We start from the raw sequence: 12950 nt of genomic DNA, 5'->3' as shown, positions 1-12950 counted from the left end.
GGGCAATATTTTTTTATGACTTTTTATTTTTGTATTTTTATGATGTAAAGCTTTTTGAACTGCCTTGCTGAAATATGCTATAAAAATAAGTTTTGTTAATTGCTTGATACAGAGGCCACAATATATCTGTCGTCATGCTGATGTCATTAGTGGTTGCAGAAGCACATGTATTTGATTGCAACTTGTTTAAAGAAAAATAAATGAGCTTGAAAGAACTAATATTGAGTATATTTTCTGATCAGTGTTGTTTAAATGCACTTGGGCATGACTGCCTTTAACTTGTGGAAGAGCTTTGAACATTAGACACAGCTGTTTTCAGAAATAAACTTCTTTGCAAACTTATAGACTTAGAACAAACTTTACTTTATGCAGAATAAAAGTTTGACAGTTATTTTCAGGCGATAATGAACACACATACCACATACATCAAACTAAAGGCCCCTGGGCCAAATCTGGTCCATCAAAGCAAGTTTTGCTTTGATGGACCAAAAGAAAAGAAAAACCTGTCATTAATCACAATTAAATAAAATGCAATAAGTGACTGACAATGTCTAAAGAAATGCAGTATTTCTTTAGACAATTAATTGTGATTAATAATAGGGTTTTCTTTTCTTTTGGTACTAAAGCCCTTATAATGCTTTAATTCCTGATAAACACTTGCGTATAAAATATTTGGTATGTTTTCAGTATTTTTCTTTAGACTGCGTGTGTGCTTAAAGTTTGGCATGTAGCTGTTTCAGGGCAGCTGACAATGAACAACCACCAGGCATCAGTTTACATGACTTACTTTCAACAAACACCCAGCACTATCGCAGATTTCACACCGAACTGAAACTGTAGCCCCATTCTGCACACAAATAAGGCTATTTGCTAAAGTTATTCTCTATACAACTGTGTAGAAGGGTCAGCGGTATTCCAAACTGTTTGTTGGAAACTAATTTGAGGTAAAAGTTAAATTATAGAGGAGCATGACACTTTGTAACCCATCTCTTAGAAGTGGAATCAAAAGATAAACCAGTTGTGTCCAAGCCAGCAAAAAGAATTCAAAGTATTTACAGCACCCAAGGAAGCTCCCACACGTGGATTTACCAAAATTTGTCATGCTTACCCTCAAATTCTGGAGGGTGTCATTGATCTACACAACACTTTACATAAAACCAGGCCAATGCAGTTCAGTCTAAATCAGACAACCTCACATAATTATTTTACAGTACACTGGAATTGGTGTGCCAATACAGGCATTTCTGTCAGACTCACAGGAAAGCCATGCTGAAGCAACAGGAAAGGTCTTTAGCAGCACTGCACGCAAACAGTCACTGGTTGTGTAATGTAACCCAGCAGTTAGGTTAACCACATCAGCGGCTCATTTGAAAATAAAACCTGTTTTCATGAGCTGGCATTACATGACACACTTTCAATTAGTGTAATTTCTTTGTTGGAGGGGAAATTTTTACCATATTGTTTTGCTACCTTAACATTCCTGTGCAACATTAAACTGATTTTCATTTCATTGAACAAACATTTTGCTTGTTAGTTCATTCCCATTTCTAACAATTATGTTTTGTAAAAGATAGTTCATGACCAACAATGTTCTGTTTTGTTCTATAATAACAGTCTGTGACTAAAGGCAGTCTAAGTATATGCCAAATGCGTCTCTCAAACTACATATTTTTACTTTTTGGATATGATTCCTAATCTCAGTGTGACTGGAACCTTAGTAATAGTTTTAAACATGTACAGTAAGGGCTAACCCAATGTAACCGACTAACACAGGTGTCAAGTCAAAAAGACTCTCCTACCAACAGCCGCTGAGTTTAATAATTAGCATGTGATAGTTTGTTTCGTACGCTTGAGGCTTAAAATGTCAACCTAATTAACTAGCTTCCTCAACAGTATAGAATTTCAATGGTGTCAACATTAATCACTGGTAATGCAAAACGCCCACAATGAAGAATTGAATCCATGAAGATGTCAGTTTGATGCATACCACAAGAAAACATTGTTGCAGAATGAGCATAAAGTGCAGAAGCCTTCAGGTCAATATGCACTACTACACCTACACAAACAACAAATACCACAGCAGAATTTCCAATTACTGACCCTGCCAAGAATCAGGCCAATCAAAACAGGCCTGACTCCAAAAGGTACAGGACTCCAGAGAACCTGCTGTCATCTCACTGTGCCAGCAGGTCACACACAAGTTTCCATGTTCACACTCTGAAAGGCAAGAGTAATTTTGGAATCATGTCAATGGTCAATGACCTACACAATGTGATCCAGGCGGTAAATACTTTCAGACTCCTGCCAAAGTTCTTTTGAAGAGGGCAGCAGCACACGATGAACAGCCCACCAACAAATTCAATGAATATTTGGAAATAGGTTCTGGTGTTGTAGTAATCCTCTTCTGGAAAATCCGTGGACTGATCCCAAAAGGAAGTTGTTGACTTTATTAATAAGAATAAACTGAAACTGACTGAAAGAGGGTCACCTGGCACCGGATCAGCACACCCACTAGGAAGGTGTGTTGGAGTCTCCAAGCAATCAGAAATTCACAATAGACCAGTTGTGAATAAGAATGCAGAACCAGAAACCTAATGCCACTTTTTTTTTTTTTTGTAAACTGAGATGTCATTTCAAAACAATCACCTTTTTAAATAAAAACAACCCATAGGTCTGACCAAGCCTCACAGAGCTCTTGTCTTAAGACACGCCTCATACTGTCTTAGGTTTCCCTTCTTGTTTCCTGAGATATTTTTTTTTCTAAACTTGGAATTTTAAGAAGCTGTGGAAAATTGTTCTACAGACCTCATTGAGATTAATCTTTAATTACCTAAAAGTGCAGTATTACTTAAAACATACTTTTTTGAGCTTTGCATCGTGTTATAATGTTATTCCTTAATCAAAAAATATACTTGAAGTGTTGCCTTTATTCTTTCATGCATGTTTGAGAAATCCTTTAAGCTCCTGAGGCAACCATTTTGTCATGTCAGGGTGGACTAAGTGCTGCCTTTGAAGCACAACTTCTCCTTGGAGCTGCAGTTTCAAAGCTTCTACATTGCGAAGCAGCCCTCCCCCGCAACTCCCCAAATCAGCTCCTTCAGACTAGCCGGCAGCAATAAGCAAACAACTGGTGGAACCGTGCATCTGAAGCTCATTATATGAGCCCATCTGTGAGCTGGAAAAAAACATTGGTAAAGGGTTAATAGAGGAGAAATGTTGTGATGACTTATGGAAGGTGGAGTTTCAGAAAGAGCAAGAGTTTTTAGAGACAGAGGTCTAATTACAAAGTCAAATTTCTTTTAAGTTATATGTCATTTATATGCAATTTTTATAATCGCTGAAGGTAACATAGTTGCCTAATTGTGCAAAAAAAAAGAATAAAAAAGGCACTTAAGGCCTGAAAAATATATAATACTTCCTTTAAGATGATTTATTGTTAAGTTTAATTAAGAATTTGCAAAGTCTGCTAATTTCTAAAAGAAAATCCCAGGGATCTGAGAAAGAAGATCCCCTAGCAAACTTGTATTGGACCAAAACTAATTTGAGAAAAATACATTTTTTTTCTCCTTTCAAATACTGTTCAATCCAGTTCGCACAGACACTTTCACAAACTGCATGCTCACTGCTCTATAAAGATCCTGTATGCTAGTTCATGATTTAAGTCAATATAAACAACTGGTAGTAGAGTCAAGCAGAAACATGAAGAGAAAAATCTGTGGAGTCACAGTATTGTTCATCCTCAAGCAAACTGCAGTTTGTTGAGATGGAGACACAATCATCATCACTCCTGTTGGCGAAGTCTTCATAGACTCATCAGACTCTTCCCACTTCCTCAACTATGAAACAAGAAGTACTGGCCAGATTTATGTGTGGGGGCATTAAAGCAAATGTAACTTTTGATTTTTATTCCAACTATTCCTGAGCAACTGGGGACAAGGTTAGAGTGACTCTGATGATGTCAAGAGCTAAGATGACCTTCAATAGCTTCTCGTGTATTAAAACAAATTAAACAACAAGACTTTGAGAGTATGTAGAAAGTTCAAGGAAGCGACAACTGTCCTCTGACAAAGACAAGAAAAAAAGGTTGGGGCAAAAAATAAAGCCAGACTCCTTCATTTACAATTTAATTTCGCTGCTGAAAACAGAGAATGTTCACAGTAAATATGTAGATTTGGCCCTGATTGCCAGTAGATTTGTGCTGAATTTGTGCAGGACTCCTCCTCAAGCCACCGTGGTTGACTGAGAGCAGACAATGACAGGATACTGGGGAAATTCAGATGGACCAACACCGCAGTTTATTCCAGTCTTACCAGTAAGCCGAGGAAGCAAAGATAAAATAAACGACAACACAGGATGCTGAGACGTAGGTGCTGTGATACTACCAGATTAATTACTAATTTATGACAAGGGTGGTATGCATTTCTAAAGGTTTTGAAATATTTTTTTGTAAAAAGCCTTAATGAGAAAGCCCTTGTCATTTACTTTGAAAAAGAAAAAAAAAAGAAGAAAGAAGGTAAAATCATTCAATGGCAGACATAGCGATGTTAAACCCTGTTTCAAGACTGACATACCTGAGGGCACGTAACACATTGTGGTGACCAAACAACACGTTAATTACAGGTTTGGTTTAAGTCAGCAGCACACGTTTTGTAGGTTTTGCAAGACAACCTTATTATCTGCGAAAAAATCAACAACAGTACACAATAAAATCACAAAGATCATTGCGATATTAGTGTGTGCAATATTTCAATATTTGGCAAGATATTATATTTCAGATGTCATGCATTCAAGCTGTGAATATGTACATGGCTCATTTGCCCAGGGACTCTAAAAGCCCCTTAATACCGACACCTGACACACATTGCTTAAAACTTCACAAGATACAGTGGGGACATTGTTTATTGGTTGCGACGAAAAGAGTAAAAAAAAAAAAAGTATTAGTCATTATCAAAATAGTCAGCAAAGGTTTCTGAAATAGAATGATCATTATACATTTTTCTGATATATTACAGTCCGAGAAATAAAGGAAACCTTTGAATTCAAGACTATGGCTTAATATTGGTAATAATAGTTGCCATTTCCTCAAATAGCTCCCTCCATTTTTTCTTCAGCATTGCAGTGAGATTCCAAATGACTGACTAAACATATTACCTGCATACAGAGTTTGGATTCATAGCACTAAAATATTCAAGGCTATCTACACCTAATGTTGCAACCAAGAAGTCCATTGCAACTGTGATATTTCACCCATCTATGCCGCTAACGAACTTGTCTTTGCACCGGCAGAAATAGTGTCCAGATTAAAAATGTGAATAAGCCCAAAATGACCCGGTGGCATCATGTACTTAGAGTAAAATAGCATAATATCTACAAACCTGTAGCTTTGGTCTGAGGGTCCACACAGCACCACTACAGTTTGAGCGCCGACACCTATGAGAAAGTGTCTGTAGTAAACAGCCTCATCCTGTCTCACACATCTGCCAGCAAACATGTATGAACTCACACATGTATGAACCCGCCCCGTCATGTATCTATCCACTGTCTTGATCTGATTTTGCAATGCATTCACCTCTCACCACATACTCTGTGCAGCGATTACAAAATCCAGAAGACGAGCAATTCACCTTGTTATAAGACCCCTGCACAAAATGCCTCACTGTCATCTGCAACAGCAAAAATGCTCAGAATTTTTTTAGTTTATGAGAAGAAGGCATTACAAAGACAGATGAGCTAATTAAGTCCAACTGCAAAGTGAAGAGCACCATGGGAAAAAAAAGATGGTTATCAAGAGCCAGGTGAAGAGTGTGAGCGCTGGTGCTAGAGGTCAAAACAGACAACCTTCAAAAAGGCCAAAGCACGTCAGAAGGCTTGTTAAAAGCCATTTGTATTGTATTGCAGTCTCAATTAAAAAAGTGATAACAAAGGGAGGGGGAAGAAGGATTCCTAAAGTTGTAGACTTAATTACAAGCTATGAGCATTCTACTTACTACTGTTTCATCAGGAATCCGTATATGCATATTTTGTTATTTTAAATGCTTAAAAATTGAACAAATTTAAAAGTTGATTAATCTACAGCTGAGGAAGATATTTACTCTAATTTTGACGAATAAAATACCTTGAGACCTGCTAACAGTCTGTACAGCCAAGTTCTGAGTGTCTGACACCTTAACTCCTGTACTTCATCTGCCAGTGGAAAGACTGCAACCAGCCAAGATTCACCTCACTTAATATTTAATCTTAGTTCACAATCGTCTTGCTGCAGAGAGGCGTACGAGGGTTGTTAGATCTCACAGGTGCTTTGGGCTTTTCGCAAAAGAGTGACAGAAATCTCCCTGAAGATGAAATGTGAAGGCAAGCGAAAGCACGGGTCATACTGAATGCTTCTTCTCCCCCTTACACTGTCCACATTCAGACTGCAGAATGTAAAAGTGAATGTTTAATCTGCACACGGTCGTGGAGAGACTGAACTATTTGCATGATAATGAATGGAAACCACATTCATGGGATTTGATTCTGTTAATTAACCACAAATTAAAAAAGATCTTAAGCATTACCAGGTAAAAAAAAGAATAGCACATGCAAACTTCTGTCATGGCACTGTCCTTTTTCTCAGAGACACCCTGATAACCTGAAACATTTGTCCAGAAATGTTCACTTGACAGGTGAAAATCTGCTTTCATTACATAAATACAGCAAACCAGCTAATCTGAAACGAGTCCTAGGAAACAAAAGTCTCCTATTCAAAAAGAAATGCCTCTGGCAGAATGGAAAACCTGCAACACCAGCATGCCTGTAATACTTCAGAGGTCATCTAAGTGCGATAACTTAGTTGCATAGCGTAAAAAATTATTATAACTTCCTGTTGTGCATGCAAAACATCCGAAATGAAGATCTGAAAAATGCTTTTCTCCTCTGATAAAGTGTGGAACATGCACAAGTGGTATTGCAAAGAATAACATTAGCTTTAATACTGAGCTTTTGGTGTGGTTTTATTCCATGTAGCAACTTTTTGAAATGTATTTTTGCACCCAAGCCCAGACTTGCTGGCCAAAGTATTTAGATAAATGGGCAACACATTATTTCAAGAAAAAATGTTAAAATAAGGAGCTGTTTGAGACTCCAACTTCAACTTACAATTTCACACAAGACGGACAGCTGAGTAACACCTTCAGGCTCTTGAACAGGTTAAACCACTCAGACATTGATTTGTCGTGGGCCAAAAAAAGTCACAAGTGTGCAGTAAATACCAAAGGAGGCGATAGGTTGACCCGACCCCGATTAGACTTCTTACTGAAGTTTGCTGAGCGTTAATAATTAATCAAAGAGATTGAGCAGAAGATAAGGGTATAAACACACACAAACACAACTTTAAGAGGTGAGAATTCCCAGCATCACTGCATTTTATAAACAAGATATAAGCTGGCTCTGGACAAAAATTAAGAGACAATTTAAAACAAACAATTTCTCTGATTTTACTTTTGACACGTTTGATTTAAATGAACATTGTTCTTTTATGCTATGAACTGCTGACAACTTGTCTCTGAAATTTCAAGCATAAATGTAGTATTTTTTTACGAAAAATGAGAAATGGTCAAAATGACAAAAAAGCTGCCAGTGGAAAGACTGCAACCAGCCAAGATTCACCTCACTTAATATTTCAGACCTCAAATAATGCAAAGGAAACAAGTCCATATTCATTTAGAAACAGCACTTACTAATGTTTTAAGTGAAGAAGAGTACAGACATCAATATTTGGTGGAATAACCAAATATTATTCCACCAAGGAGGTTTTCAGTGGGGCTCTGTGCAGTGGGCTCTTACTTCTTCCAGAGCTGTATTTTGAAATAAATAGACGCGTTGTTGTGGTCATATTTAAAGCAGCAAAGGGGTAGTAATGAGAACAAAAAACATTTTAGATCCAAATATGTGGATCTGTACGCTTTCCATTTCCTTAACCCCCTTCCTCTAGGTGTTTAAAATGCTAGTCAAGATATCAATTTTGCATAACTGAGAAGTGACACCGATGATAACTGACCCAGTAGTGCCCATGAAGGCATGGCAACCAAAGCAAACGGTTTCTTCAGCCACAGTAAAGGCTTAAGTTGAGACGTTTGGCCCAGCACACAGGGAGATTCGTGGACATGGTCACCAACGACACTTTAAACAATAATCAACTGGTATTATGGACCCCATTGTATGTTAAGAAATATGTCCCCCACACCATTACTACCAGCCTTAACTGTTGGTAGAAGGTTGGATGGATCCTGGATGGATTATGTTTTAGCAGAAATCTTAATTCATCCGACCAGACAACATTTTTCCAATACTGTGCAGTGCAGCCTCAGTCTCCTGTTTTTAGCTGCCAGTAGGTTTGCTGTTGTGGTGTCTCTCCCTCAAAGTTTGACATATTGCACATTCAGAGATGGTATTCTGTTTACTTTGGTTGTAAAACGATGTAATTTGAACAACTGTCTTTTTTCTTTAATTCTAAACCGTCTGCAAATTCTTCTCTGACATAAACAGGACATTTATATCCACACAACAGCCCTGTCGGCAACATTTTCTCCTTTTCAGACCATTCTTTTTTTGGTTGTGCATAAAAATCCCAGTGAACCAAATGCTTCTGACTTATTTCAGACACTTAGATTCACTTCTTTTCTTGGTTTGAACTTCAGCATGCATCGAGTTGCTGCCATGCTATAGTTTTCTAGTGGTGGCTGATGTAAATGTGCACTATCCCAAAAGTGAGTAATTCATGAATATTAGAAATAGGGTAAAAAAAACATTTTTGTTTGAAAAAAAAAATATTCTTGATCATGTTGCAGAGTAGCATAGAGCTAAAGTGAGAGTCGGAAGTGTGCAGAACCGGTTTGGACTGATGCTTTAACTGATGAAACCATCACCGAGAACATTCTGAACAAAACCAAAACATTGCCTCCATAATATTACTAGGACTTCAAGCTCTCAAGATAAATGAGTCACGATGTTCTTGTTGAAAAGGATATCCGTGATCAGATCGTACTAGTGAGACAAGCCCACAACAAGAACATGACACAGTTGACAGTGTGCCAACTGCAGTACATATTGATCTAGTGCAAATAATAATAATTCTTCTGTTTTCCATTTTTCTCCCCCTGTCATACTTTTTGGGTTTTGTTACATATCCGCTAGCTTTCAACGCAGTTGAGTATTCTTAAGCGTATGCCGCTAAGTTTGCCTGACACAGTAGAGTCAATATTAATAGAGTGCTATTTAAACCTCGGTTTATACACAGAGGAGACCAAGAGTTAATTATTGACCAAGCTAAGGTGGGTGTCAATAAAAAAAAAAAAAAAAATTATGTTGAGATCTGAGGGCTTACAATTGTTAAACAGGCTAACCAGAATGAATACTGAAGTCATAACATTCTTAATTTTTACAGTGAAACTGCTGGGAAGGCATTTTAATACAATCATTAACCAGAACTCCCTCATGGACTACAAAAAGTAGCACAAAATGCCTTCCTGTCTTAAGAGCTATTGTTAAAGCATTCTGCTTTTCCTTGGTATTCCCTGGACTATTCTCAAGCTATAAATGAGCTCCCTTCAAAGATTTTGCTGCCCAAAGTAGAACAAAACTAGATGCTACATAGAAATTAAAAATGAAAAAGAAAAAAAATCAATAAATCTACTTGAATTTATGGACTGATCAATATTGACAACTGTAAGACATTCTTTTCTTTCAAACAACAGAGTAAATCTGCAAAAGACCAGAGAAGCTGACTTACAAAACAATGTCACAACAATGCTATTACATGTTATACCTGAGCTGATAACAATATACAAGAGTGTGATTAGTAATTAGGACTCAGGAATCTTAATGTTAAGGGCTGTAATTTATCTGATATGACATTAGAAAACCAAGGAACCAACTTTTGTCAACGTTTATAAGAAGTTAAAATAATTTACCCTTTTTGATAAGAGGAATAAATTGTGTACCTAATGGAAAACTTTTAAAGAATGACCTTAAGATACACAATTTGAGTTTATTGGTGAATAATAAAGTACAGCCTTGTACAGGCTATTATGGTGTGTTGGCCTTCAACACAGCTTTAAAAGGTATTATTCATCATCTGCTCAGCAGTTCACCTGACCTCAAAGGTACCAAATACACATGTATTGGTTTGCTACCTTGTAGGGCATTTTCCAAATTGTTTTACATTTATGTTTCTTTTTCTATGTGTATATATCAAGGAAAATATTTTATGCATTGATGCCTTTCCTGAAATAGGTCTTTGAAGATGACGCTTGTATGTCCGGATTACATTTGATTTGATTTGATTTTCACGATGAACCTGACATCCAAGTTATTGCAAAAATAAAGTTTAATCTAAAACCAGGAAAATTTAGAGGAATAAGTTCTACGACATGGACAAGTGACAAGAACAGCTGAAGTAAATGAATTAGGTAGTTGGAGAGTGGATGTAGACATACCTGCTGAGTACAATGAAGAAAGAATAAACAGGTAAGGCAAGGTTCTTTTCAGCTCGTCTAATTTCCTGCCACTTTACGAAATCATGTATTTTAATTGAACAGTTCCCTCCAACTGACCTTAGGTGCAAGTGAGGGTGAACATGATTTTCTATCTTTTTGTACATCTGCCCAGCTTCTCGCCCATTGACTAGTTTAAATATTTCTGCCATCCTGCAAGGATGAAGCATGCATAGAAAGTGAATGGATAACCATAAGGAGCAGGCTGCTGAACTTTCTTTGGACACTTTTGGCCTTTAGTATTCCCTCAAGCAGCTTACGTTCTCACTGTGAAGGAAGTCAACTTGTATTTTGATGTTTTTGCACAACACAATTAACTCAAATCCGAACAAAGTTCTTGATTTAAGGTTATTTTTGCACATACAATTTACACACAAAAAACTACACTAAAGCCGTTGTCTTTGTCTGATATGCATCACCTCTTGCAATGTTGTGTACAACAGCTTGGGGCTTTGGTTACAAAAAATTATTCAAAAGTATGACCTAAGCATTTTGTAAAACTAAGGTTGGATGAGGTAACTTTGTCTTTCATCACCTGTGAATCAAAAACCGAGGTGGAGTTATGTATAAACTGTTTTCCTCTCAAAGGGCTGGATTTCAACTTGCTCGTCCATATCATTTTTTTCTTTTTTTTTCCCCCACCAACATTGTTGTGAAATAGAATACATTTTTTTCAGAAAGTGTTGCACTTTGTAAAAAGTCCTCCAATTAGTTCATTTACATGTGAGTTAGATTATCCACAAAGACAAATAAAACCATGGTCAGGGAATGTGAACTTATAAAAAGAAAGACCTTCTTCTGTTGTGACACTAAAGGTCCATTATTAAGGCAAGAAAGAGATAATGGTCTTGGTAGTGTTTTGGACCCTCCTAGGTATCCCTGCCACCACACCCAACTGCAGACAAAAAGCTACTGAAATAGCATATTGTAATTTTTCATAGTGCAAAAAAAAAAAAATGCATACCAACTCTATGCATATTGTATGTTTGGTTAAAATGTTTAGTTTGCAAAGCGTAGAGATTTTCTTTCTTTCTTTTTTTTATTTTACAAAAAGCAGTTATTCTGCCAAAGTCTTATTTAACTGAAAAACTAATTAGCTTCATTATGTTATAACAGTCTACAGAATAAAAAAAATCCGGAAGATAACAGAAGAATGCCGACTTTACAACATTGCACCTGTTATGAGTTCAACAGAGTTCAGTTTTTTCTATCCGCAGGTTGCCTCAGGCTACCTTGCTGATGATTATACAGTTTATGTTAATTGTCCCACTAGCGCCGCTCTGGGAGCAGTGCGGTGCATACATATGTGTGTGTGTGTGTGTGTGTGTGTGTGTGTGTGTGTGTGTGTGTGTGTGTGTGTGTGTGGGGTGGGAGTGGGGGGGGGGTGTAAAGTCCATGGCGGGGGCGGAGGGAGGACATCGACGGCTTATTCAAACAGGCCAGAGAAAACAGACAGTGGGGATTTTTTTTTTTTTTTTTTTTTTTTTTTTAGGGTGGCATAGATAGTAAACTGGGCTGACCGGTGTGTGTGCAGCAGCCGAGGGCTTCAGCGCGCCGAAAAACATGAGCATGGGACTGCAAAAACGAACCGAGGAGCCGTGAAGGCAGCGTGGGAGAGCCAAAACTTTACTTGGGCTCATGCGCAGGCATGTGACAGGAGGTGGTTTACAGATGAATGGCACTGAAGTCAAGTGAACGCCGCCGACACACACTTAAACACACACGCACTCAGGTAGAGTTGTTACATATCCACACGCCAAATAGCAAACATGTCAAAGTATTTTACCAGAAGAGGTACAGTGGAGGAACTCTGTTTACCTTTAGAGTACAGGGATCCGGGAGAATTCAGGTCGAGGTCCCCGTTGAAGAGGGAGATAAAGTCAGAGGGCATCGCAATCCCTCTGGCTGTAGAAACCGGACACTTTCGGTCACTTACAGCGTCACGGACCTGGATAAAACTGTCACCAGTCTCACGACTCGCAAGCCGCACAACTTTTAAGGGACGGACGGGGATTCTGGCCTGCGTCTTCCCGTCGTTACTGTTGGCTAACTGTCTGTGTTGCCACTCTGGTTGCGAGTCCCTCGTCGGTCCGCCCACCGCTCATGTTTGTTGTCAACGGACGGCCGGAGGGGAGTCACGCCCACGCCTGTGACGCAACACGTACGTACGAGGGACGTACAGATTATTTCTCATGATGTAGTGCGCGCTTCCACAATCTAGTGGTGTCTTTAGGGGAAACATATTTGTCAGAATATAACTTTGCAACTCAAATTGAGAATTTAACTTAACAATATTTGCAGTCTCTAGAGAATTTATAGAACTAATTCTACTCGGGGGGAAATATATTTCTGATTCTAATGAAGAGAATAACATAATTTACTTGGTAAAATTATGTTGATGACTTGTTCTTGGGTTTTTCC

General features: G+C 38.0%; 1 protein-coding gene across 3 annotated transcripts in view; it reads right to left on the bottom strand.

The window, feature by feature from the left end:
* Positions 1–12615, bottom strand: part of nfat5b (nuclear factor of activated T cells 5b) — a 35291-nt gene extending 22676 nt beyond the window's left edge. For 2 of the 3 annotated variants that reach the window (XM_055036473.1, XM_055036474.1), the window contains exon 1: positions 12348–12615. In XM_055036473.1, coding sequence (XP_054892448.1) covers positions 12348–12420 — 73 coding nt within the window. In that variant the 5' untranslated portion in view covers positions 12421–12615. The remainder of the gene's footprint in view (positions 1–12347) is intronic. The other variant, XM_055036475.1, reaches the window with a different exon arrangement.
* Between the last annotated feature and the right edge of the window lie 335 nt (positions 12616–12950).

The sequence above is a fragment of the Poeciliopsis prolifica genome, unplaced genomic scaffold (genome assembly GCF_027474105.1).
Source record: "Poeciliopsis prolifica strain line A6 unplaced genomic scaffold, Auburn_PproV2 SCAFFOLD011, whole genome shotgun sequence".
NCBI lineage: Eukaryota > Metazoa > Chordata > Actinopteri > Cyprinodontiformes > Poeciliidae > Poeciliopsis > Poeciliopsis prolifica.
This window is presented reverse-complemented; position numbering and strand designations above follow the sequence as displayed.